The 26139-nt window shown below is 39.0% G+C and overlaps 3 protein-coding genes across 3 annotated transcripts; 1 reads left to right on the top strand and 2 right to left on the bottom strand.

Annotated features, from left to right (window-relative positions):
• Positions 1-277: 277 nt before the first annotated feature.
• Positions 278-4866, bottom strand: LOC140994261 (uncharacterized). The gene is made up of 10 exons (XM_073463828.1): positions 4653-4866; positions 3740-3924; positions 3437-3652; positions 2805-2898; positions 2532-2756; positions 1741-1862; positions 1395-1634; positions 1085-1246; positions 536-625; positions 278-448 (listed from the first exon to the last, which is right to left on the bottom strand). Exons 1-10 carry the CDS (start codon positions 4864-4866, stop codon positions 278-280), a joined length of 1719 nt encoding a protein of 572 aa, XP_073319929.1.
• Positions 4867-7492: 2626 nt separating this feature from the next.
• Positions 7493-13677, top strand: LOC140994918 (uncharacterized). The gene is made up of 7 exons (XM_073464758.1): positions 7493-7545; positions 7631-7749; positions 8939-9035; positions 9269-9644; positions 10042-10167; positions 10306-10445; positions 12481-13677. Exons 1-7 carry the CDS (start codon positions 7534-7536, stop codon positions 12697-12699), a joined length of 1089 nt encoding a protein of 362 aa, XP_073320859.1. The 5' UTR covers positions 7493-7533; the 3' UTR covers positions 12700-13677.
• A 1184-nt stretch (positions 13678-14861) lies between these two features.
• ace2 (angiotensin I converting enzyme 2) lies at positions 14862-25165 on the bottom strand. The gene is given in 18 exon segments (XM_073465019.1): positions 14862-14964; positions 15059-15253; positions 15949-16163; positions 16277-16335; positions 17032-17210; positions 17323-17445; positions 18078-18176; positions 18408-18552; positions 19767-19993; positions 20673-20845; positions 21006-21103; positions 22168-22273; positions 22354-22469; positions 22738-22881; positions 24520-24613; positions 24712-24870; positions 24957-25147; positions 25150-25165. Coding segments are annotated over 18 exon segments (2442 nt in total).
• Positions 25166-26139: the final 974 nt, after the last annotated feature.

Raw genomic sequence — 26139 nt, 5'->3', positions numbered from 1 at the left:
AGCTTATGTTGTTTTTAAAAATCAATAAATATATATAAATACGTTTTCAGATCTGACATTCTTTGAGGAATCATATTTTTAAAAATATTTTGATATACACTGCTCAAAATTAGTTTGAGATATTGTGATATTTTAGTGTTTCACTTGAATGTTTATTCTGTGACATTTTTATTTTGCATTTTGTGAATATATTTGGTCCCCAAAAATAATGTGACACGTTTCATTTGACTCTTTATTGCATATCCACCAAATACTTTGAAAAAAAAGTGTGCTGGAGTTAAAGCCATAGTAGGCCTTGCATCTGTTGAATATATTCCTCAGTTTTAGATTTCTCCCCACTCAGCTCTGGACACTCTGCATCACCCTGTTCTTGACGGCGTTTGATGTCCTTGACGATTCGCATACTGGCAGCCTGTCCGCCAGCCAGGTTAACTGCATGAGGCCCAACCTTTATGGAGAAAAAACGGTAGTGGACACGTTCTCTGTAAATTAATTGTATAGATTATTGTTGAGACCTACTTTTGCAAAGACGTACCTGGAGAGCGGTGTACTGCCCCATGAGGTAGAGCGGGCACCCTTCTGCCCACTGTAAGCTTTCTGATATGCACGGCCAACCATCCATCACCTTCGTGGCAGGATGAAACGGACACATTTTTAGGAATTTATCTGTATGGTTCAGGTTACATCATGAAAATAGAGCATGTGGGATGGTCTGATTAATACATTGCTCCTATCTCACCAACCTTCAGTTCATTTAAAAACCTTTTTTAACCTCACCAAATATGGATATTTTGCAGCTATCTTTGGGGCAACAAAACCAGGTATTTTGAGCCCAAACACGATCTTTTCCTGGTCCTAACCAAGTGGCTTTTGTGCCTCAACGGCCTTAGACACAGCTTTGTCACAACATAACATATTTAATTACCACATTATAAAAATGTAAAGTTTCAACATATCCGTGCGACAAGAAAAGTTCAATTTAAAAATATTACAAATATAAAATTAACATACGATACCAACGTTTATCCTGGTGATTGTCTATAAACACAAAATAACCAGCAAAACATGTGCTTGTCTAACCCACCTGAATGGGGAATTCCTTCATCACCTCAGAAAGCAACGGGTCTTGTCTGACATCAAGTTTGCAGCCGGTGGCGAGCCAAATCATATCTCCAGTCCACCGCTCTCCTGTGCTGAGGGACAGACTCCAGGCTTGGCTCCTGTAGCACCATCTGGCTTCACTCACCTGCACAGTTGCATGAGACTCAAATATAAACCTTCTACATACCTCACATGTTACATCACCTGTCATGAGATTATCTTATCTCACCTCATCTAACTTTACCCCATCTCATTACTCCCTCAACTCTATACTCTGGAGGATGCTCATGTACCTCACAGTAAGTCTTCACGTCCACCTTTCCGCTCAGGATGAATGGCTGCAGGTGGATGTAGGCCTCTGGGGTGACGGCCCCTCCTTTCCTCGCCTGGTGGATCATAGCCAGCCGTTTGTGGAGACTCCGCTCATTATAGAACTGTCGCAGGTAGGCTTGGCCGTCCATCTTGATGCCGTGCTCCACGTGGGAGTAACGACCCACCAGGCTCTCCACATCGCCCACGTCAAACTGTTTTAACTGTGGAAGAACCAGTGAAGACTGATACATGTGTTGGAGGCAGACGGGTGTATCTGCAGTAAGTCTTTATGGTTTGTCTACATGCAGTTTCACACTGTCACTAGACCTGCAGGTACTTCCTCATGACCCATGTTACATGGCTGGCACCTTGCTGCAGGGCGATTGAGACGACATGAGCGCTGGTCAGACCTCCACCAACTACCATTACTCTCTGCCCTGCCTCACACACTACACACGCTTCTAGACACACATAAGCAAACGAAAAGCAAAGGAAAGGAAAGGAAAGTGTTGCAGCGAGGATGAGGGATCAGAAGCAAGGAAACCTCAGGTGAAAGCAAAGTATTATTGACAGGTCAGTCACCAGAATAAAATGCTGGCATCGTACGTTTCTGCAAACCAGAGATACATTACAGTATTTTAAGCAAAAACATGATGTTTTCCTAATCCTAACCAAGTGGTTTTTTTTGCCTTAACCTAACCAGAGTGTACGCACCGCGCTGTAATAAGAGAGAAATCAACATAAACAAAAGCAAAGTTGCAACATAAAATATTCAGTTTTAATTAAGTGGCTTTGCAGAAACGCACTTAGCTAACACTTACTTACACTTATTAGGTTGCTGGTCAAGAGGATGGTTCAATATTTGTAAGCGTGAAACCACGTGATATTCTTATGTGATGTCAGGACACGTTACAGCTGTTTGTGGCGACAGAACCAGGCAAGCCACAACAGCAGTGTCACAACATAAAATCGGATACTTAACATAAAGAATCCTGAAGTTGCAACATATTCATAGTTTGCAGAAATGTTCATTACAAACATTCATTCTGGTTTCCATGCAAAGCTTTTTTGTATTATTGTGATTTTACATAAAAATGGTGTCTCACCTTGAGTGAAACAAGTCTCACTCTCCCTCTGACAATCTTGAAGTTGTTGCCGAGCAGTTGTCAGGTGGTGCATCAGGTGCACCGTGTGCTGCAGACGCTCCTCTGGGTAGCTCTCTCCAATACTTTTCACCCATGAAGGGATGTTTGCCATCTGGGCACGGGTTGGACCTGTTGCCATAACGACCTGACGGGCTTTTAGGATGAGGCCTTCTCGAAGTTGGACTCGAAAATATTTCGCTCTCTTTCTTGAAACGTCTCCCTTCCTTTCAGTCACTCTCAGTTCACCCTCCTGTATCCAGTCATTTTCTTCTTCCATCACAGGTGTGATATGCTCCACTGTTCCCTTCACCAGCACTCTGTCCAAGTTGTATTTCTTCACCTGTATGTTCAGATTCACCCACATAATAATTTGGGAATTAACAATGCTCAGATTTAGGTGCTCATGCTGCTTAAAGGATAATGTTGGCATTAGACTTAAACCAACAACCCCCCTTTATTCCTACAGAAGACATACATTTTATAATTTGGAAGTGGCGTAATGCTTTGAGTAATATATTGTTTAATACAGTGACTCGCAGATGCTTTGAGTTGTGACCCCAGAAGGTTGGCTGCCATCCCATTTTTTCATAATTTAAAATAATTAACCTCAGCATCAAGGTAATAAATAGATAGCTAGAAATAACTCCAGCAAGCATAAAGCAAAATTCAAACTACAGCAAAGGTTATTTAGATGCAGGCTGCATGCTTTTGAGAAGTTATTTTATTGAGCATAGTGTGAAGACATGAGAGTGACGTTAGAGAGACCAGCAATTAACACAACAAATCAAGCAAACACAGTGTTTTTAGTATCATAGTACTGTAAAATCTATGTAACATTAAACATACCATGCAGAACACACACACACACACACACACACCTGCTCTTTAAAGAAATCCACACTTAGTTTGGTTCCTGGCAGACTGAAGGATAAACTCTTCTTGAGTGTTGACGTGATATTGAGCCGTTTCCTCTCCTTCTTGCCGAGCCTCGTGTCGTTAAAAAAAGCATTTTCGTCCAGAATATAGACCTGGTCTGGAAGACTGTGAAGTTCAGCTGAACGGTTATACTTCAAAACAAACTCCTGCAGAGCTTTCTGTGAAGGAAAACATACACACACATCTGTTTATTTACATTCATACAAAAGCAAGTTCTCTTAAGGGGTGTTTGTTTGTGTTTATACCTTATTGAGAGGGTCTGTGTGCACCAGCGTGTGTGAGCGCAGGTGAGGGATGTTCAGAGCTGTGAACTGGCTCTCCCACAGAGTGGTCCACTCTCCGTAGGAATCTACCGCTCGGAGACTCAGCGGGGGGCAAACAACCCTCTCTGATACCGTTGACTTTGCTAGTTGCTCCTCCAGTGTCACGCCTGCAGAGACTAACAGCAAACCACATGTGAACTGAAATGTGAACTGTGAAAAACTTACACAATATTCAGACTTACTAAAATGATTTAACATTATTACACATGATGAGAACATACTGAGTCATAATTTCTGTGCCGAGTTTATAATTTAGATTATGAGTTCAAAATTATGATTTGAGACCATTTTAAAACCAGGATCATGAAAAACTAACAAATGACAAACTCAAGATATGAGATGACGTTTTAAAAAAGTGACTCACTGACTCAAACTGAAACCCAATGAGAATGACTCATAATATTTCTCTTAAGTCATACTTTTTGCCATTAATTCACAAGTTAAAGTATGACTTACTGAGTCAAGACTAAATCAAAATTATAGCTTCAATATGTACGATATCTTAGATTATGAACAGAATGTGAAGAAAGAACAGTTTTGACATTACGTCTGTGTATCGTGTTGCAAAAGTAAGCATGCTCACAAGCTAGCCCCAGCCTGTCCCTGTCTAAAGTTCCTGTGTTAGCAGTGTAAACACTAACACTCTCCTGGTTTTGGGGTGTTAGGTCGGGCTTACCACCAACCCTAAGCGTCAGTAATTGACAACATGGGAATGAGACGCAACAAGCAAATATCTTACATATTGCACTTCAATCAAAATAGTTGGCAGTTAATTCTCTGTCTTTCAACAAATCAATTAATCGATTTTTTTTTCCCAGCTCTATGTTGAGTGTACCAGTTGTTGTCTTCCTCTTCTTCTTGCCCCTGCAGCGTTTGCTGTTGGATGTTTGCTGGTTCGCCTGAAGCCCCAGAGGGTCCGAGCAGGAGGGGGAGAGGGCTGTGTCATGACTTGGGTCTGAGTTTGGAACAGGGTCAGAGTTGGATAGCAAGGTAGCAAGGGTCAAGGCATGAGGGCCTCCCCCTATTATCAACACATCAAGTATCACCATCTGAAAACACACACAGACACAGTACAGCAAAGTGTTAAACATTATGTAGTTAAAAGTGAGTCGTGCTTTCAAAACCTGGTTTGTAACCAGAGTTGGTTCCTTAAAATGCAACTTTCACTCAATGGTGGTTTACTTTTTTGGATCAGTAGCTAGTTTACTCATGGTTATTGCAGTATTCATTAAAATTCAACAGGGACATTCTAGTTCTAGTTTCATTCTTATGAAATCAATGAGTTGTTCCCGGAGAAGTGAGGTTAAGAAAAACTACAGCAGTGAGTCACATACATCATGCACAATCTCAGTACCTGGTTGAGGTTTGATCGTCAGCTTATGTCAGACTCTGAGATGACGGTGAAGCGTGGTCGGTGTCTCAGTTCAGTGTGTGCTGGCAGACCTGAAAGTTTGCGACAGTGACGTGTGCCTCGCATGTAACTCAATCCACCTCAGCGTCAACAGATTTAGCTGGACTTCACTGGCTCGACGGGGAAAGCTGGAAATAGCTTCAGTGTGTGTGTGTGTTTGTATAAATTTAGTAACACAGCCCATCACAGTATAAAGACAGTAAAGGCGCTGCACCAGCTGATGTGTTTGCCGTCATGTGAACACAGAATGTAACATGATCATCTTTTCTTTCTTTTCTCTTTTTTCAACGTATATAAGCGACCCTTTAGTGGAAAGTATCTTCTTTGCAAATGTTTTACAAGGAAGGAAAGGCACTCAGCATGTTCAGGTGCTTTGATGATCTTTTTCAAAAAAAGGTCCAATAACTTTTTCACACTTAAGTATGCTTAAGTGTGAAGGAACAAGCCCAAGGAGAAATATATATAACACATCAAACATAAAAGCCAAACGGTAACAGACTGACCGTTACAGTTTGTGAAGAACTGTTAGTTATTCCTTCCGTTTCTTGTTCGATGGTCGATTGTAGAACCACACATTGCATAAACATATGTTGTTTACCCTCCACTACAGAGTAACTTACGGTCACAGAGGAAGTAATCTTCTTCCAGTATTTTTCATGTCTAATGTGACAGACTGTAAACCGGACAGCGGCCAGTTCCTCTTTTCTCTGTTCAGGATTTTGAGTCTTTATGCCAATGTTTGACAATAACACTGCTGTTACTGGTAAACATGGTTTGTGTTGTTAAAGATTATGGTGAAGTGAACATCCAGTAGAAGAAGAATTGGCCCACTGTTAGTACAGGAAGTTTTCCGACACAACAGTTTTAACATTTTTGTTAATCTCTCAGGCAATATTGCATGGATCATGATGAAAAAATGATATCTTTAACCAAACCACGAATGGTCGTACCCTAACCAATTTGGTTTTTGTGCCTAAACCGAAGCAGAGCATAAGCACAGCTTTGTGACATGAAAACAATTGAAAATTTTACCTGCGCAAACAAAAAGTTGCAACATAAAGATCCATCCAGGTTTGATTATCTGTTTATCTGTGGTTTTGCAGAAACATACTTAGCTAACATTTATTCTGGTGATTGGGTTTGAAGGATTCTGTTAGGCCTGGGTGGAGGTATGCGCTCTACTGAGTGCCAATCTAGTTATGTTGGTTTCTAGGCACAAAACACTCTTATGTCACTGAAAAGTCTTTTACCCATGCTGTTTAAGTAGAGTAGAGAACTCACAAGAATTAAACTGACAATCTCCTCTTACGATTTAGTTTATTTTGTACTTTTGTATGTTTAATGTTTCTTTTTCAGTTGTGAAAAAGAACAAACAAAGTGGACAAAACACTGTTTTAAAAATGAATTAAATTCCGAGCTTTCTATAAATGTAGACCCTCTAAAGACTTAGCTGAACAGGCTCTCTAATACCATGATTACAAACTAGTGCACACTTGAATGAAACTATTAACTGTATTCTGTTGCTTGTTTGTTTCATCATTAATCGTTTTCCGAGTGTATTCATTCTATATTAAGTGTACTCTCAACATTACCAAAAATGAGGTCATGCACTTAATGATCCTCCAAGATTTAAAGCAACATTATGTAGAAATTGGCATTTTGTGTGATGTGGCGCACCACTGTCGTATATACAAATCCCAGGTCTGTAACAATTTGTCAGACGTAATGTAGGTGCTGACTAAAAACAAAACTCATTACGTCATAACAATGTTATGTGTTGAAAACGTGTATCTTGAAGTAAACATGTCTGTAACGCTGTGATCCTACCCTCTCACTGAAGTTACATAGAGCAGAAACAAGTGATAGAGACACCATTCACCCGATTACAAGACACTGTACCATCAACATGATTTTGAAGCTGTTATTTTAAGGTAAAAAATTACATAACGTTGCTTTAAATAAAGCCTCAATGAATAAGAAATGATGAGGAATTAAATTAAATTAACAAGTAACATAACATCAACGGAAACTTAAGGCTTTATTGATAAATTCTCGAGTTCTGTTTTCGAACAAAATCATAGCGTACACTGGGTCCTTTTTTTATTTAGGATTCACTGATCTTCATCGACTTCCTCTTCTGACATGAGTTCCCTGTCCATGACTGTGTGAGTGACCCTTCACTCTTACTTCCCCTTCTGTTCATGCAAAGCAGAAGCACAGACATGCTGAAGGTTTAAAAGAGCACCACAGTCACTGCTGTCAGCTTCAATCTTTTGCTTCACCGGCAGTAGGCACAGCTGGCACCATGGATTTGAAGGTGGGTGACAAAATCTAACTGCCTTTAACACAAAACACCACTAATATGTAAGACACATTTTAAAAAGTCTGTTTATTTATTCCAGGATTCTCTGGTAAAGGGAGGCGTGCTGATCAACCACCAGATTCATGAAGGAAAGCACCAGTATGAGGTGGAGAATGTGGTGAAGTATAAAAAAGCGAGTGGAGGAAAACCGTTTGCCAGGTACAAGTCAGACACTGCCGCAAATACAGACTGGTGTTTTTCTGTGCCCCAGAAAACTTATTTATTGTGAGAAAAGAAAACTTTTATTATAATTTTCAAGCACAGACAAGTGTAGTTCCTTCTAGTGCAGGTAAAAATAAATTTGAACAATTAATTAATTAATAACAAACATGTCACACAAAACATAGAGAGGCTCAAGAATCAGTTAATCAAGAAAATAATTGGTAAATAAGAAATCACTTCGCCATTTGTTAGAGCAACTGCATTAATTTATCAACAACCATTAACATACATTCATTCACGTTAACTGCGGACCTGAAACTTATGACGTTTGTTGCCAAATTCCGCAGAAAACAGAAATACAGAAGTCTCTCATGTGAAATAACCAAAACTATTCCCACTTTGGCAGCAAACAGTGTGAATGTAGGAGCCCATTGCCTTATTTGTATTAGGAATTTTTTTAAGATTAAAAAGTTGTAATAAATGGGTTTTGAGCCAGATGGAAAGTTGTCAAACGATACATTAACTTCTTTACTATAAGAGACAGAAACAAATCTATCTGCGTTTGAGATACATTGTCCCATCTGAGTTCCAGTGAGACAAGTGTTGATTAAAAAATAATAATGGAGGCATTGTCGCTTGTTCAACTAACAGCAACTTTATGACTTTCTAAACAAAATATGTCTTACTGAGACATGTGTTGTTGACATGTCTTAAAATTATGTTACACTACAGGACAGGGACGTGGGACACCAATCAAAGTAGGGGTTGCTGAGCAGTCAGTCTATATAATGAGGTCATTGTAAATGGTGCAACATTCATGTTTTTGTATTAATAATAATGGCCAGGCTAGCAACAACAGCAAGGAGATGAAGAGGGAGACAAGTTCCCCAGACTACCTTATTAAATCACTCAACCTTTGTGAGTTGTTGAGTTAGGAGAAACTTTATAAATGTTGTGTAACTCCTTTTATGACAAATTCTGAATTACTTGGGCCCTCTCGTAAATTCGGCATATGTTACATTATATATTATATTTTTCTTGTGCAAAAAGCCTTGTGTCCGTTTGTCCCAGTGATGTTTATTTGAATGTAGAGCAGGGAAGTTTTTCCACTACAAATGGCTCATTACATTAATATTCTCGTTAGCTGTAACTAATGTATAACTTAATGTGTTCTATTTTTCCTCAGGAGAGGAGACAAACTGATGGAGATAAACGGGATAGACGTGCAAAATCTCACACCTGAGGAGTTGGCACAAATGTTAGCTGATGGTAATCCAAAGCTGGTGAGTTCACAGACTTTACGTATCGTTGTATAAAACTATTCCTTATTATTTTAAGAGAAAATCGGTCAAACTCAAACTTTGAGTGTAGAAAATGTGTGGATCCCAGATAGAATAGTTGCTGCTGTGGTAATAACTAATACGGATCCTATAAACAAATAAACAAACAAAGTTATTGTATCACCAGCAGGCCTATTTATATTGTATTTAACCCCCACCCCCCTTCTGGTTGTCAGACGGTGCACAAGACCGGCAGGATAAAGGAGCACCCTGAGCTGTCCTCCCCAGCTGAGGAAACTTTATGTCCCTTCTCCAAAGAGTCGACAGTGCTCAGTTTCAGCATGGAGATGAAGAGGGAGGAAGACCTGGAGGAGAATGAGGTGGAGCAGGAGGGGGAAGGAAGAGGGAGTGCGGGTATAGTGGAGGATGTTTGTAAAGATGCGGAGAATGGGGAGGGTTCAGATCTGCTCATTGTCACCATGACGAAAACCAGCATCTCTGTGGTGAGCGGGAGGGGCTGCAAGGACGGGAGCCCCTGTCCGGGGTGTCAAGGGTCAGGATGTACCTTGAATGACGTGGTGGTGGTGGCAGAATCCAGCACGGTGGTGCTTGGTGAGTAAGTTGGGTTTTAGTCTACTGACTTCTCTTCATTTTACTTCTCTTACTAGAGTTAATAATCATCGCTCAGCATCAATCAGCTTCGTCAGGGATAGAAAAGTAGAATAGTAAAGTCAGAGACAGGCATTCAGTATCTGACATTAAGAGATATTAGAAAATAACCAACTTCTTAAGATAAATAAACCATTCAATAATCTCATGGAAAGTTGACCTCTTGGAGTTAAGACAGATCTATGTACAGTGGAACTCTGCTCTACTTGTAAAAACCTGCAAATACTCAGTGAGGAATTAATCACCTGTGATAAAGTTTTTTTTTTCTTTTTTCTAATGAAAGAGGATCTAAATCATGAACTATATCCTCTTGTTTGATTGTTCCCTGTGTCACTTCAAGTTCCAAGAGGAAGTGGAAGTTTCAGAGTGGAGAAGCCGTCTGACGTAGAGGTTGAACATGTGGCCACTCACTACTACCTCAGAGGTCTCTGCCCTCAAAGGACCCTCTACGCTTCACCAAATCCAGGTTTGTCACTCAGAGCAGTGAGTAGGACCCTGCCACGTACCTGTCAACTGAAAAATGTAAATATCAGCCATCACAGATGTGTTAATCTCCTCATTCATTCATCATTATGTCATTTTCTTTTGATTCTTTTGTGTTCAGAAAAGATCACCATCTACTACTACAAGTCAAACATTGTGGAAAGGATTTTCAGAGGAACGCCAGTGGTCCTAAACTTCACTGGGTCCAACTGCTTCATGAGGTGCTGCAAGGAAGGAGACAGAGTGCGGCTACAAGTGGAGGTAAGAAATATTACTGAGTCAGTGTTTAAGGTGCATCATCCTGCTTTATACCAGTTTGTGTCCATGAAACTAAGTTTCATGGACCCAAAGTTTGAGGTACAGTATGTTTTTGAGTTTCAGTATTGTTAGAATGCAACAAACTTATCACTGCAAATAGATGTAGAATAAATGTGCATTTCTGCACACCAAGGATATGTTGAAACTTTATGCTTCCTTGGGTCCAATTTTTAATTTTATGTTGTCACAATGCTGTGCTTATTCTCTGGTTAGGTTAAGGCGCAAAAAAAAATCCAATCCAAAATGCAAGAAACAAAAAGGCAGACGGCAGAAAACACAAGGAGCAGGCATTGTCAAATCTAGAGCTAAAGAATGACAAAAATACAAAAAATTAAATCAAGTACAAACCAAAGGGGCGATTGGTAGACAGACAGGAACAGGAGGAGCACAGGACTGTCACAGGGAAACAGAACAGACAAACCAACAAAGAGTGAGGGAACAACACAGGCTTAAATACAAACTAAACTAATGAGGGGATAAGGTACATAACAAGTTAATTTCATGTGTTTTCTCGAGATCTCGAGTTATTATCTCGAAATAACAACTGCCGTTTTCCCGAGATAACAGGATAATTTTCTCGAGATCTCGAGATAACGAAACTTTGTTTTCCCGAGATAACGATATAATTAATTTGAGATCTCGAGATAATGACTGAGATTATGGAGACGCCCGGGACCTCGTAGCTGGTCAGCTATGTAGTTAACAACGACTTCAGGCTCACTTAGATTGCACCGCAGATATAGCTGAAGCCTTGCTAACCATCTTTTTAGATTACGCACACTAATGTGTATATTATCTGTAATAGCAAGGCGTAATGCTATTTCAGCCTGTGTCAGGCCTTGATTGAAAAGATATGCGACGCTGTGATCGATATGCTCCTGCTCCTCTGACATTGCTACACTGAATGATGTTTCCTGCAATGATTTAATATACTACACTATCGTTTTGTTTTCTCAAGATCTCGAATTAATTATATCGTTATCTCGGGAAAACAAAGTTTCGTTATCTCGAGATCTCGAGAAAATGGCAGTTGTTATTTTGAGATAATAACTCGAGATCTCGAGCAAACAAATGAAATTAACTCGTTATCTTGGGAAAACGGCAGCTGTTATTTCGAGATAATAACTCGAGATCTCGAGAAAACAAATGAAATTAACTCGTTATCACGGGAAAACAGAGGAAATGAAATGTATGAATGCATGGCCCTTTAGGGCTTCCGTAATAAGATGCAGCTAGAGAGACACTGGGAATGAAACTGATGTGAGACGTGTGGAGGGAAAATCAGACAGGGGAGGAGCAGAGTATTAAGAAAGAACACGAGGAACACAGGTGAGCGGGAAGTAGAAAGCAATACAAGAACTAGAGAATATAACTTGATGAATGAAAACAGGAAATAACTAACCAGTAACCAAAATCATGATCAGCATCTCGGGGGCTGTTTAAGCTCAATGCTAACATTGGATGCTAAGATGCTCAGGATAACAAAGCTAACATGCTGATGTTTAGCAGGTGTTATGTTTAGCATACAATCATCACTGTCTCAGTTTAATGCGTTAGCATGCTAACATGTGCTAATTAGCATGAAACACAGAGTACAGCTGACTTCGATGTGAATGAAATTAGTTGTGCAAGTATTTGGTCATATATGAAAGTCCTGCAAAAAAAACCAAAACAACAGTTTTTGATCTGGTGTTGGTGCTCGAGGATAAATTCAGGGGATCACCAAAGTCAGGAGGAAAAATGTATGTCTACACAAAATGGTTTGACAAACTAAATGACCAACATCCAGCCTTAGAACTGGACTAATAAAGAGTAAATAAATGTTAAATGGATATATGTTATCTGGGTTTTTGTTCTCATTGAGTTTAACTAGTTGATCACTATTATTGTGACATTAAGAGCAAAGAAATCAGCTCACTACCAGGATGTTGAATGACCTGTGCTCTCTGTGATGAATATCACATCTTTGTTGTTGTAGACATGTGAGACGCAGACCCTGACGCAGATCTCCAAAAGCGATAAGAACAGCCTCTCCTACGTCTTCTACATGAAGTCCAACCGTACAAAACAGCGGACATTTGAGTCAGCGCTGCATCTCGGCTGGTTCATCCAAATCGTCAACACGGACTTCGTGGAAATGGGAACCCTGGATCGAGCGGAGGGAGAGCGGGCGTTCCTCTTCATCATCAAGAAGTGACGGAGAGTCACAAGTCTTCATACTTACTCTCAGTTCTCAGGCAGGTCAGCATAAGGGGAGACACTAAAGGTGAAAACATTGTTTTTTCTTGCTCCGATAAATTTTAAGATGTTGGACTATTTTTTCGTCCATCTTTCAAAAATACACATCTAGGTGTTTATTTTCAGTTATTTTATGGAAATGTATGCAACTTAGCTGTATTTACTTAGAAAGCCTTATTTGCATATTGAAACATAAATCATCAGTGTAAGGAATCAACTTTAGTTTCATGGTGTAGTGTCTCCCCTTAACATTTAAAATTCTCTTGTGAATTTTGACTTGAAGATGATGTTAAACAAAAGAACAACACACGGAGCTCTTTTGCTTTAGCCGTCCGGTCCAGTGATAGAAAACAGTGTCACTGTGTCAAATTCTGCTATTGCAGAAGAGCGTAGATATGTATCATACAACTATTTACAATTTAAAAAATGTTTTGCGTACGTCCAGACTTTCATATGTGATGTCACTTTTGGTAATCAGTTATGTTGTTTAAAGTGACCTTCCAAGCTAATTGTTCTTTTGTTTTTGTTTTTTTTATAAACATGATTATTTTGTATTCAAGATATAACTTTTATCAAACATACACTGTATTTTCAAAACAGGTATCGCAAACAAGGGATTTTGATAATAACTTTATTTAACACTTCCTAATGTACGTTATTTAGAGATTTTGCGAGCAGATTAAACTATAAACATGAGTCCAGTGTATTAACACAAGTTCTCAATGACTAGTTCTTTGTTTTACACTGGAAATGTGCAGAAACTGAATTTTTTCTTTGTATTATTACATTTTCTTATGCAGCTATCTACCAGATATGCATTGACAACATTTAATTTGACATTTTAAAACAAGTAAAAGTACAAAACAAGTAGAAATTACAAAAAAATATCTTTTGCCTTTTACAGAATGTTAAACATTAAAAAGTAATATTGACAAACACAATCCTTGTTCTTTTGATTGACTGTCCAGAATTTGAGCTGCATGACACTTAAACATCCACATCACAACAGTGAGAGGAAAGAAAAATCACAGTACAATCTAAAGAACATATACTGGAAGCATTTACAATTAAATAAAGTTTTTTTATGTTATTAAAATATTCTATTTATGAAAAAATACAGTTCGATTAACTAATTAATCATTTTGACATCTATTTTGAGATCTACTTGAGATATAACTTAAATTTTCATAAATTACTATTTCAGATACAGTGTTTACATTAAGTATATTAAACTAATATGTGCAATTTATATCATTTTTTATTAGATTTATATTTGTCATAAAATGTTCAGTTAATAGGTATAGATAAGTAAATATACAGAAAGTACAAGGTAAATGTCCATTATTATTACAAAAACGTACATATAACTTACTGATGTCTCAAAGTAACACAGTTGTAGCGCTACATATTGTTAAAGGTGCAATACATAAGAATTAGTCACCTTGAATTCATACTCAACGATTAGGAGCAGCATAAAACCAGAGTAAATGTTAACCGCTGACAACTGTTTAGTTTATACACCAGTGACTGTAGCGACTGTTAGCTTGTTAGCTCAGTTAGCTGTGCAGTTAGCTGGACTACCAGGGGAATGTTGGTGTTTTGACAGCTAGCACAGCACAGCAGCTTTGGAGCGCTGGGAGAAAGAGGTTTTCAGGCTCAGGGCTAGCGGGTTAGCATGCTAACTTCAGTCGATAACAAAAAAACATAAAGTCATATAAACATAACTGTTATTTCGTCACATTCTGGTGATAATTTTAGTTAATTTTCGAATGTTTTGAACTAAAATTCCTACATATTGCACCTTTAATACTTGTATAGAAAATAGCACACTTTTTGGACATTCACATGGGAAGTATAGTTAGTATATTACAATTAAGTATAATTAGGTCTACCTTTTAACAACCTAAATTCACTATACAGCTGTCTGTTAGGGTAAAAATCTCAGACAAACTAAAACTTGCACACATATACACATTAAGCAGTTACACTGATGGTTAATAAGAGGCCATGCAGCGCTGGTAAACGAGGGAACGGCCTTATCAGAGCAAGAGTTTTAACTTTCCCATTCTTGGAATATGTGTCTACTGTACGTAAGCACTGAGGACACCTTCGCTCTGTTCCTCAGAATCCAGTTTGTTCATCGTCACTCTCCTCAAAGGCTTTGTTAGTTTGTCCTTCAGCGTTTTCATCATAGGGATTCTCCACACCGGTCGTTGCAGACTTCCTACAAACACACAAGAAATGCAACACATCTCTAAGTTATGCGAGTTTCGAGCTAACATGGCGGATATAGGTCACAGTCTCAAGAGCAAACTTACTGTTTGCGCTCTTTGATACCAGAGAAGATGAGGTAGACGCCCAATAGTACAACGATTCCCATGACCACCCCAAACACCACCAGCCACACCTCCACCGGCTGCTCCACGGGAGGGGCCAGTGTTGGGATGATTCCCGCGAACTCCAGCGTCTGGTCATCCAATTGGAAGGCATCGTTGATTCGGGCTCGAGATAACCTGGGATCAATATTAAAATGGGTTAATTATTGCTCACATTTATTAAATGTCTCAACAGAAAGGTCACACAGAGTTTGACATATTATTTTTAGCAGGAAGCGGTTGAAAGAGAATCCATATGTTAGAAAGGCTCTGTTAGCAGCTCTGTGAGCTAATTGTTGATGTTTAGCAAGTATTATGTTTATCATGCTCACTGTCTTGGTTTACTTTATAATGTTTACTGTATAATGTGTGATGTGCAGCTAAGGTTGATGGGAATGTCAATAGTTTTGCAGGTATTTGCTCATATACAAATTTAAGTTTTGCCCTGACAATGGCACTCGTTGTCTTGTTAAGTCTTGAGTCTTTGACCAGCTGGTGGTTTGTTTTTTCTCTTATGTAGCACAAAGGAACTTAATCTCAGTTTCATTTGACAACCTTGGTGTTGTAAGATGACAAATAAATGACCTTTGAACCTTCAAAATGTCATGGCAATCCATCTAACATTTGTTAAGATATTTCAGTTTGGACCAAAGTGGTGGACCAACAGACCAAAATTGCCAACCTTAGAGCTAGCATTACTAAAGATAATTAAAAACTCAATTAACTTGGCCCGTATAGCTGCTCAGGGTAAACAAAAATGAGTATATTGCAGTCAGTGTTTTGGAAGATACTGTAAATAATCAAAATACACTTGAATAAAACTAGAGCCTCACCGTATGGCAGCCACCACAACATCTTTTGGGATAAAGTCGTTGGGAGTCTCTGTGTTTTTGACCATAAAGTAGAAGGAGATTCTTGGAGTCCAGGGAGTCGTGATGACGTCCTGTGATGTGAAGGAGCCGCTCATGTTCTGTTGGGCGTAGTACTGCCTCAGAGCATACGCAACGTTGGCCTTGAACAGGTACATCTCATTTTCATTCCAGGGATACTGAAACATATTGTAGTTGATTAGTATTTGTTGTGTTTTCAAACAGATTGCAGTTCACAAATTAATTTCATGTCTGGTTACATCATCTTCTAATAATGATTAATAGTACTCACAGCTTTATCGCCCATGGCAGCCTTCAAACTCAGTCTCACTTTAATTTGATTCTCTGAATCTGTAAAAAGTCAAATCATGAATTCAGTCTGATAGCTTGTGATTTTGTTTTGGCTAAACACATTTGTTGCTTCCCATTATTCATATTTCATCAAGTCAAGCGTGGCAGGTGACCGGTTGTCTGGAAGCAGTTTGCAGCCATAACATGCATTCTCTTCAGGAAATGTATTGTACTTTCTAGGAAATTAGTGTAGTTTGAAAATGAAAACACAAGTGACTTAAGTCTGTGTTTTTTTTTACTTCCTTAAAAAAGCCTTTAGGGGGGTTTTCACATCAGTATCTGTGTCTGCTCAAAGAGTTTAAATTCCTGCGGGGCAGCTTTATAAATGTATCAAAAAGGGTTCAATTAATTGTGTTTGTTGTGGACTTAAACACAACATACACATGATATGTCAGTATAAATACACTCAACCAAGATTAGTTTGTGTGTGTTATTTGCTTTTTTAACCAAGTCATTAGTTAGAGGACAAAATCAATATCAACCGTCTGTAAAATGTAAATAAGGCTCCGGCCATGAGATTGTTAGCTCAGCTTAGCACAAAGCCCAGAAACAGGATGAAACAGCTAGCCTGGTTCTGTACAAGGGTAACATTTCATAAAAAATCATTTTTACCATACAGACATGAGAAATATTCCTGTCATAAAACTGATTGTTATTTTAGTGGTGATAATCTTCAATATGAGTATCTTTACTCACATGGAGATATTTCTGGGTTCCAGCCCACCATCCTGTTGTGTTTTGTGTTCTCTACTTTAAGCCAGTCATGAAGCTTTTGGAAATAGTCCAACAAGGGCGTGGCGTCCATCCTAACGTCACCGGATATCGTTTGCAAAGCCTTGGTCCAGGACTGGGACCTTCCCAGCTCTAACATCTCCCTAACAGAAAACATTGATGATAATAATGATGAGATGTATGCATGTGTACCACAGTTACACAATAGTGTATACCACACTCCTGTGTTAAAGAGGAACAGGAAGTCGTCCATACCTCAGCTTGGTTCCTGCTTCTTTGGAATCAGTAATGTCACATGTAGACAAGGGTCCCGTATGATTAGCAGCATCGCAAAGCGCCTTTTGGAACTGAAACTGGTAGATGGTTCTTGTGAAGTACCTGCATTCACACACACACACACACACACACAAATACACAAACACTCATGGGTGATGTCTCACAGCACAACTGGGGTAAGAGACCATATTTCCATCCCAACTCGCTGGGAAGCTCAAATGTCATACTGCTTTGTTCCAGGTCAAGTGAATCAGCAACTGAAAAATTATCCGGATTGGGAGTGAATGACTTTGCAATGCTAGCACAGAAGCTTTGGACCGAGATGGGCCAGAGCTAACTGGTTAGCATGCTAACTTCAGTAGATATCTCTACAAACCAATACATGGAAGTCTTAATGTGAAAACTCTTGTTTCTTCACATGCTGTTGATAAGTTTTATTTAATTTTTGAATGTTTTCACCTAAAATTCTTACATATTGCACCTTTAAAGTGTGTTTACAGGTCTTGGGGCATCATACGTATGTGAAAAGTGACTGACATCACTGGGGGCAATTTATCAGCTTACACGTAGCTTCCTCTGGAGCCACAAAAGGCTTTATACTACTTTTTCACAGATGCAGTAGTACTCCCCAAGCCCTGCAATCAGACTTTTATGTGTAAAATTGTTGGAGTTACCCTTTAAGGTGTCATGCTTTTATTTCCGTGAAGTGCTGAGCTTTACAGGAGGCGTGTTACCTGATGAATGAATAGTCTCCAGACACGTGGAACAGAGCGGGCGGGTCACAGTAGGTCTCATCTCTGGGGTATGGCTCCGCCACCCCGACCAGCTCCCTCCTGTTATGACAACAGAGAGTCAGCACTGACGCAGGCTGATGCTGTAACTATGGACCTGTAGCGAAGCAGCCGCTGAGGTTACACAACACGAAAAGTCATAATACTTGTCTGCGCTACGTCCGCTCTTGATGTCGTGACCACATTTGATGACATCAATATTATTGTGAATTATCACGGGCTGCATAAGTAAACTGGCTTATTTAGAGATGCTTCATGTACGTCTCTGCTTACTTCATCTCCCACCACTGCTTCATCCATTCATCCTTGGGGATGTTCCCCGCGAGCACCTGCCACCTCCACTCCTCAAGCATGTAGGTGAATGGCAGTGTGGCCACGATGGTGAGCGCCTGTTTCAGGAGGAAGTTGATCTCAATCTCTGCAAGGCAAAAAACACAAAATAGTTGAAGATATATGAAGTGAAAAGTCAGGAAGCTTCTGGTCTGTAACTTCTCAACCAGAAGTTACAGCGGCTACAAGAAACGTTAGGTTTTTGTTGACTCTGGTGTCGACTGTGGACAAAAGCATTATGAGCACCACCGCCTTGTGTCAAAGATCTTGATCTGGCTAGACCGTTCATTTGTTTTCAATAATTATACAGAGGTAGCTAATCTTCTTGCTGATGGTCTTGTTTGCTTCAGTATAAAATTGAGACTGTTTCATAACCAGTTAAAACTTCCCTGTAGTACGTTAAAGCTCTCAACTGTGTCTAAAAAGGACATTGATTCCCCCTTTTTTTACAGCCTACAGCCCTGCTGTGTCATAGTATTCTTTTCTGGGAACATTTCAGTGAGTTTACTGCAAGACCCAGAAGTGTTTAGCACTCATTTGACGTGCTATTTATGACACCTAAGTCCGACACTGTAGCTAAATGACAGTTTGTATAACAGTTAGCAGAGGGCCCAAGGTCATGTTATGCCTCTGGTCACTGAAGTAAACAGGTGAAAATGGTTGTGACATCATCTATCCGTGTCATTTGAGGGCAGCAACTCAGACATATTATTCATACTTACTCTGATTCAGCCAGATCTTTAAATTAATTTGTCACTGATTTGCATGCAGCCCAGTGGAACAAAGACGGATTGTATTCAGATTTGTGATCTGGCCAACCAGATACAAGACAGTTGAAATGACAGTTATTATAAAACTATTGACTATAGCAACCTGAAAGGATGAGTTCACCCATTAACTGAGAATTCAGTCATTTTCTACCGATCCCCATGGGTGCTAAAGCTTTTAGCTAAGCAACTACAGTGAAGATTTCGTCTTAAAAAAAGGTATAATTAATGACTTTTCAAATCAATTTGTGACCTTGGGGTTTCTGGAGACTTCAATTATACCGAACAGGCTATGTGGGGTTTTTTTTCAGTTGTGTTTCTATTTAAAATGCGTCCCTATCTAGTTCAGTTGTTTAGGAGAATGCTGCAACGCTGTTTTGCTGTGAAACTTCACCTGACTTTCCATTCATATGGGGGTGAGTAGAAAATGACTGAATTTTAATTTCTAGGTGAACTAACCCTTTATCCTTTACTTTGGTTTGATAATTGTCAGTGTTCTACATCAACAGCACCGTTCATATTAAACGATACATACGTTCATCATAATCAAAGTCAGGAGCTAGGAGCTTCAGGCTCTGCAGGTGTTTGGGAGTCGCAGCAGAGAGGGACATGATTTCTCCGACAGCCTCGTGGAAACCTTCGTTGGCTCCGTCCCTCAGGAGGTAGGTCAGGTTGCGGTAAGCCATCTGGTACTGGTTGTGACCCATCTCGTGGTGCACTGTGAGGAAGTCATCCATGGTGACCTTGGTGCACATTTTGATCCTGAAGAAATCACAGGAGAACTGTTGTTGTCAGCAGTTACAGTGTTGGACACAGACATGGCACAATCATATCAGATATACTGCACCAATAAAAAAAGTCAGCGCAGTCACGTGTTTCTGATGAGTCAGATGTAATGAGCACTGAAGCCCAAGTCCACAATAATAAATTAAGTCCTTGTCTAAGGACTGGAGGGTTTCATAAAGGATATCTTTGATTCTTTTTTAGTAGATATAACCCAATCTGACACTAGAGGAGCAATAATAACTGACTTTTGGAAATAGTTACATTTTAAATTTGGACAAACTTTAAGACACTCAAACCTCAGAAAACATGAGTATTGGATCAACGATATGATTAATATTTGACTTTGGTTATCTTTATCAGCAGGAAAGAATGACTCAGAGAGATTGATCAAGATCATTGTTCCAACTAGTTCATATTTATGGCTCTCGTGTACTGATCTACAGATTACACTTTTCAACGCAGCACAAATACCCCTATAAATCATCTCACATGGAAATATGTTTTATGATGACACAGTATAAGCTCTTAATCAATTGCTCATAAAGGTTTGCTCATGGAAGTTTTATTTTAGAGTCAGCATTTTCAATATCACAGAGTTGCCTGGATTTTCTATTTGATATTTGTTTCAGCATATTTATGTGTGGATCTTTCCTACCTAAAGTCCTCTCTGTTTCCCATGTCCCAGGCGGTGGGGTGACAGACCACATTGCGTCCATCCGTAGGCTTCGTCAGCATGGACTTATTCCAGAAGTTTGGGAACATCTCATAAAGACCTACAGACATGAAGAACTTCTCTGCTTCTTCAAAAAAACGAAGCTCTGTCCAGCCCTGAAATTCAATTTGACATTTGGTTTCAGTTCCAACATAAGTTTCTCATATTTAATTTCTTAATCACTGTGTGCACTACATTAGAAAGGTTGTTTTTGTGTTTCATTTCGAGTGTTTAATATACAAATAGGAGCAAAGAATCAACTAAAGTGCAGTATACCTGCGCCACCATGGTGTCGCTGACGTCAATATCTTCTTTGCCAGGGTAGGGGGTTGACAGGGGGTACAGGTTGGTCCAGAATCTTCCCCACATGTCACCTGAAGAATCGACACAAAGGTGAGATTTTTTTCACTACACGCCGAGCGGAAACGGAGATAATCTTCCTACAGCAGAGTTTAGTTACAATCCTTTCAAATTTTGTCATTATATTACATCTGTTTCACTCCTATCTGTATTTTTACATTTAAACAACTAAAAAAGTGAGGAAGTAACATTTTCCTGAAGGTCAGGTGTCTGTCTTTACCAAATCTCAAAAACAGAAGTAATTTAATGATTCAGAGAAAATATATTAAGCTTGTTTCTAAAGCTGCCAGTCTGCACCCTCCTCTTCAATCAGTCATAAACAAACTGGTAGTAATATGACTTGGACAGTAGAGGGAGCCAAACACAAGTTCTGGACTGGGATTTAAACTTACATCAACATCAACATCCAAATCCTAGTACTCTTTATATTGTCACATTATAAAGAATAGCTATAATTCGCTGCATGTAATTTATGATGATATCATGACACTGTTGCACACCTGAGTTACATGGGCTGGAACAGGGCTTGAGTACAAGATGTGAGTTTTAATATGGTGCAGAGATTCATGTTTAGTGGTGTGTGTGATCCTGGGTCGGTTATCAGTTATAATTAAAACCTCATAAAGTAAAGAACTTTTCCCCAACACAAGACAAGGATCCCACCCACATTGCCAGTAGGCCTACGTTGGAGAAACAAAGTAAAGAGAGAAAAAGAAAACCAGAGGTGCAAATAGGAAAGAGACAAAGAAAAGACCAACAAAATAATAATTATAATAATAATAATAGTACAAATAAAAGAGGGACATCAAAATGACAACAAAAAAAGACTTGCATGCTTTGTGGATGATAATCAGAGCGGACAGCAAGTGAAGAATTTAGACATTTACACATTATAAAACTATGATGAACTTCTGTCATAACCTCATTAAACAAAGAAAAGAAAAGAAAAGAAAAGAAAAGAAAAGAAAAGAAAAGAAAAGAAAAGAAAAGATATAGAACAGTGATAGCAGCAGGGTTGATAGTTGTAGCTTGATGCTGCTGATCTGATTCGTAGCTCTGAACAAAATCCTCCACATACCCAGCAGGTGGGCTGGCAGAGGTCCCTCTGGATCAATGTCCCCTTTGTAGACCTCCATCAGCCTGGATCTCACATAGGCATGCAGGTCCTTGTATAAGGGCATAATCTGTGGAAAAAACAACAAATAATTGTAGTTAATCACTTTGAGACATACAATTTACTAATAGGGACATTTATTAGACGTACTTGTTTGTATACAGCGCGGACATCAGTCATCAGCTCATCTCCGGTGTAACGGTACAGAGGGTCCTCATCGATGGTCTCATAGTTAGATCTCCAGTAAGCGCCATAGTCTTTAAAACCTGCAAGTCAAGTGTGTGTGTCAGAGGGGGTTAGCCTCACACTACCAGCTGTGTGTGTTCATCCTGTGTCCTATCAGACACTATAGCTCCGTGATAACTTTATAAATATTTCCACTTGGTTTTATAGAAGTGAAGTGCAGGATTTATGAAAGTTAACAAGGACACCAACACTAAGGAACACTGTAGCTTCTCTGTCATTTACACACTAGAAACAGTCTAGAAAGAGTCTAACAACATCAAGTGGGATATTGTGTTTGAGATGCATCACCATTAAGTTGGGAAGCTTCGTTCTTCAGATCCACATAGTCTTCATACAGAGGCCTCATCCTCTTCCCCACCTCTCTCCTCCAGCCCTCCCACACATGCAGACGCTCAGCGTAGTCTCGGCTGTTGGCCATTACATGTTCCAGGCCTGTAAACAGACAAACACGCAAGTCAGATCGCATTAATCTCAGATAAATGTTTGTCTTTTCATCGAATCAGCAAAAAACCTGCAAGGATGAAGTTAACACTCAAATAAAAATGATAGAGCGGAACGAAGGACATTTATTCGTACAGTAAGTATACTATTTTATGATCATTCATACTGCTATTCAACTACATTTCGGAAAATATTCTATATTAAAATATTGTACTTTTTACTCTAATCAATTTTTCATATATTTACTGTTATAGATCGAACTACTCCACAGTATATAAAGTTGCTGAAATAACAACATGGACATTTTACAGTGTTATAAAAAGTACCTTAAATTCATACTTGAGTAAAAGTAAAGATATCATGTTAAAATATTACTTTGGTAAAAGTGAAAGTCACCCACGCCAATAGTACTTGAGTTGAAGTCTTACAGTATCTGATATAAGATGTACTTAAGTATCAAAAGTAATTTTCTGGCAATAACTGTACTTTAGTATCAAAGTACAATTAAGTTAATTACACATATTTACAAGTGTGTATATACTGTATAATATGAGTTTATCGATTAAGTATCTGATCAAATTTTTAGCATTTTTATGATTATCAGAGTGTTTTTTCTTCAGTTTGAGGCATTTTGTTGTTTTGTTTTTTTAAGTACTGTACTTGAGTAAATGTATTTAGTTACATTCCGCCAGTGAAATGTTATTATCATTGACAATATACTTGATAATTAAAGTACTCTGAATGGAGCCATATTGAATAAATAATAGTCTTCTAGTACATTTTGCTACTGATACTTCTCAACTTTTACTTCAGTGAAATTTTGAATAAAGGACTTTTAGCTCTAATGGAATATTTTTACATTGTGGTGGAGCTGTGGTAGATTACATATAAGGTCTTAGTACTTCTTCAACAACTGTATGATAGGGGTCTAAAAAGTCCTAAAAAAGATCAAGTATCAAAGTAAATGTATTCAAAGTAAGAATACTAAAAATGGACAGTGCTGGATATAACTAGTATACGGCATTATTAGATTGTTAGTAATGATGCAACAATGTTTAAGCAGCTGTTACTGTTGTAGCGGGTTCAGGTGGAGTTAACTACTTGACTACTTTACATTCAGTTGAATACTTTAGTCCAGTGGTTCCTAACCTGAGGGTCAGGCCCCTCCACAAGGCCACTTGGTCCATCTGAGGAAACTTGTGAAACTTATTTGTATTCTTTGCTGTTTTTATAAAACTGTCAAGATTTTACTTCTTTGACCTTCAATATTTGTTGAAATGAAACCGTCTTTAAAAAGGGGAAATTTCTTTTCGGTGGAACTGCTGACAGCTCATAGACATCTGACCTGTGACAAGAGACACCCACCTAACAACAACCATGTTTTGTGAGGGGTCACGAACCAAAAAGAAGTTGTGAAAATCTGGTAAAATCTTTCAAATGTGTATTTACAAGCTCATCAAAAAGGTTTTTGAGGTAAAATCTTAATCTACTATAGCAGTCAGATAAATGCAGTGGAGTGAAAAGTACAAACACAAAACATTCCCACTTGAACAAAAGCCATTTTTCTTTTCTCCGTTAATTATAAACTGCTTTATCTGACTGTGGCTGACAGTAGCAGGCAGAGTTTACCTGGCTCCAAAGTCTGGCAGTCAGAGGGGTCGTCCTTGAGACACACAGTCGTGGTGCTGTAGATTGTACTCATCTCACTCATGATCTTACTCAGCTGTGGGCAGATTTAAGAAGATTAAAGAAGATATTTTAAGACACATTCAAACACATAACTACAACAAAATTAAATTAAAAATGGAGTAATTGTCTTACATGTGCAGCTTTATCTGGGGATAGGGCACCAGAGCCTTTGTCTTGTAGGGAGATGAGCTGTAATTTGATTTCTCGATCCTTGATCTGGTCGATGGGGAACTTCTCGGCCTCTTTTGACATCTGGGTGTAGAAATTGCCCCAAATTTGCCCCTCTTGTGCCTGGATAGAATGAAAACAGACAGATCAAATTATGTAAATCAGTAACTTACATCAGGTCTGTATTTTAAAAGTCTTCGAATGCTTACCAGTTTGTCTGAGGTCTCCTGACTGATGTCGGTGTTGTACGCCCATGATGCCAGCGAGTACTGGTACATAAGTTTGGTGGCGTTCTCGTCAAACCTCTGCAGGAACTCCCTGGCTTCGGTCTCTACATCTGCCTGGGCAGAAACAATGCAGGACACAGCCAGCAACGCTACAAAAATCCTAGGAGTCATCTCGGCTGCTTCAGCTCCATCCAGACGCATGCACTAACTGTGAGGAGGACGGGCACTGCACTCTGTTATACAGTTTCAATAACCTTCGCTGCTGCCTTGGCCTTTGGACAGTAGAGCCATAACTGAGGGTGTATCTGAGTTTTCATTTACAGATAGGATGTTAAGAGGAACAGTGAACAGTCTTGACATTCAGTGTTACGCTTTGATACGTTATCAGCCGCAAAATAGACACATCATCCCTTTTAAAAGTTATGTTTAAATCTAGTGAGTGAAAAAGTTGTGTCTCTCAACGTGATAACACATGGATCAAAATCTTTTGGCATTAAATCAAAATCCTGATGAGAATGTATAAATCACAATACATTCAATGTGTCTACACAAGTGAATCAAGAGAAAACTAAACATGACAGCACCCTGATAAACACCCTGCACCTTCAAATCCACCTGGTGAGTGGTGCACTGGATCAGGGTTAAGGTTTGGGAACACCAGCGACACCGCAAACTAAAAACTCACCAGCTCCTATGAAATTTGGCCCACAGGTCTACAATTTGACACAGGTGTAGTTAACATGTTGTCAAATGTGAGTGGTGATTTTCATAGCTGTAACATGGAGCAAAGTCTTGTAAATACTACTCAAAGGTGACCTCCCAAAATCATGTTTCTCTCATGGTTGAGCTGATGTAGCATAGGTTGTGTTTTAGCCTTACATGAAATCAGCACATTGTCACAAACTAGTGCATGTTGCCTTTCAAATGAGTACTCATACAAGCATTCTGGCTTGACAGTTCTTCTGCTACAAGCTTTATTGTATCTGTATGTCTTTTAATGTGATGTTAAAGGGGTTAAAGCGGAACCTATTTAAATCTCTTTTATCTCTATTAAATCTCTATTTAAAAACTTTTTTTATCTTTCTTTATAATTCTTTTTCTCAACTGATGGATTATTTCATCTCATTGTATTTTTAAAGGGGCACTATGTAGTTTGGAGACAAAA

The sequence above is a fragment of the Pagrus major genome, chromosome 4 (assembly GCF_040436345.1).
Source record: "Pagrus major chromosome 4, Pma_NU_1.0".
Classification (NCBI taxonomy): Eukaryota; Metazoa; Chordata; class Actinopteri; order Spariformes; family Sparidae; genus Pagrus; species Pagrus major.
The sequence above is the reverse complement of the archived record's forward strand: the minus strand, read 5'-3'. Positions and strand labels throughout refer to the sequence as shown.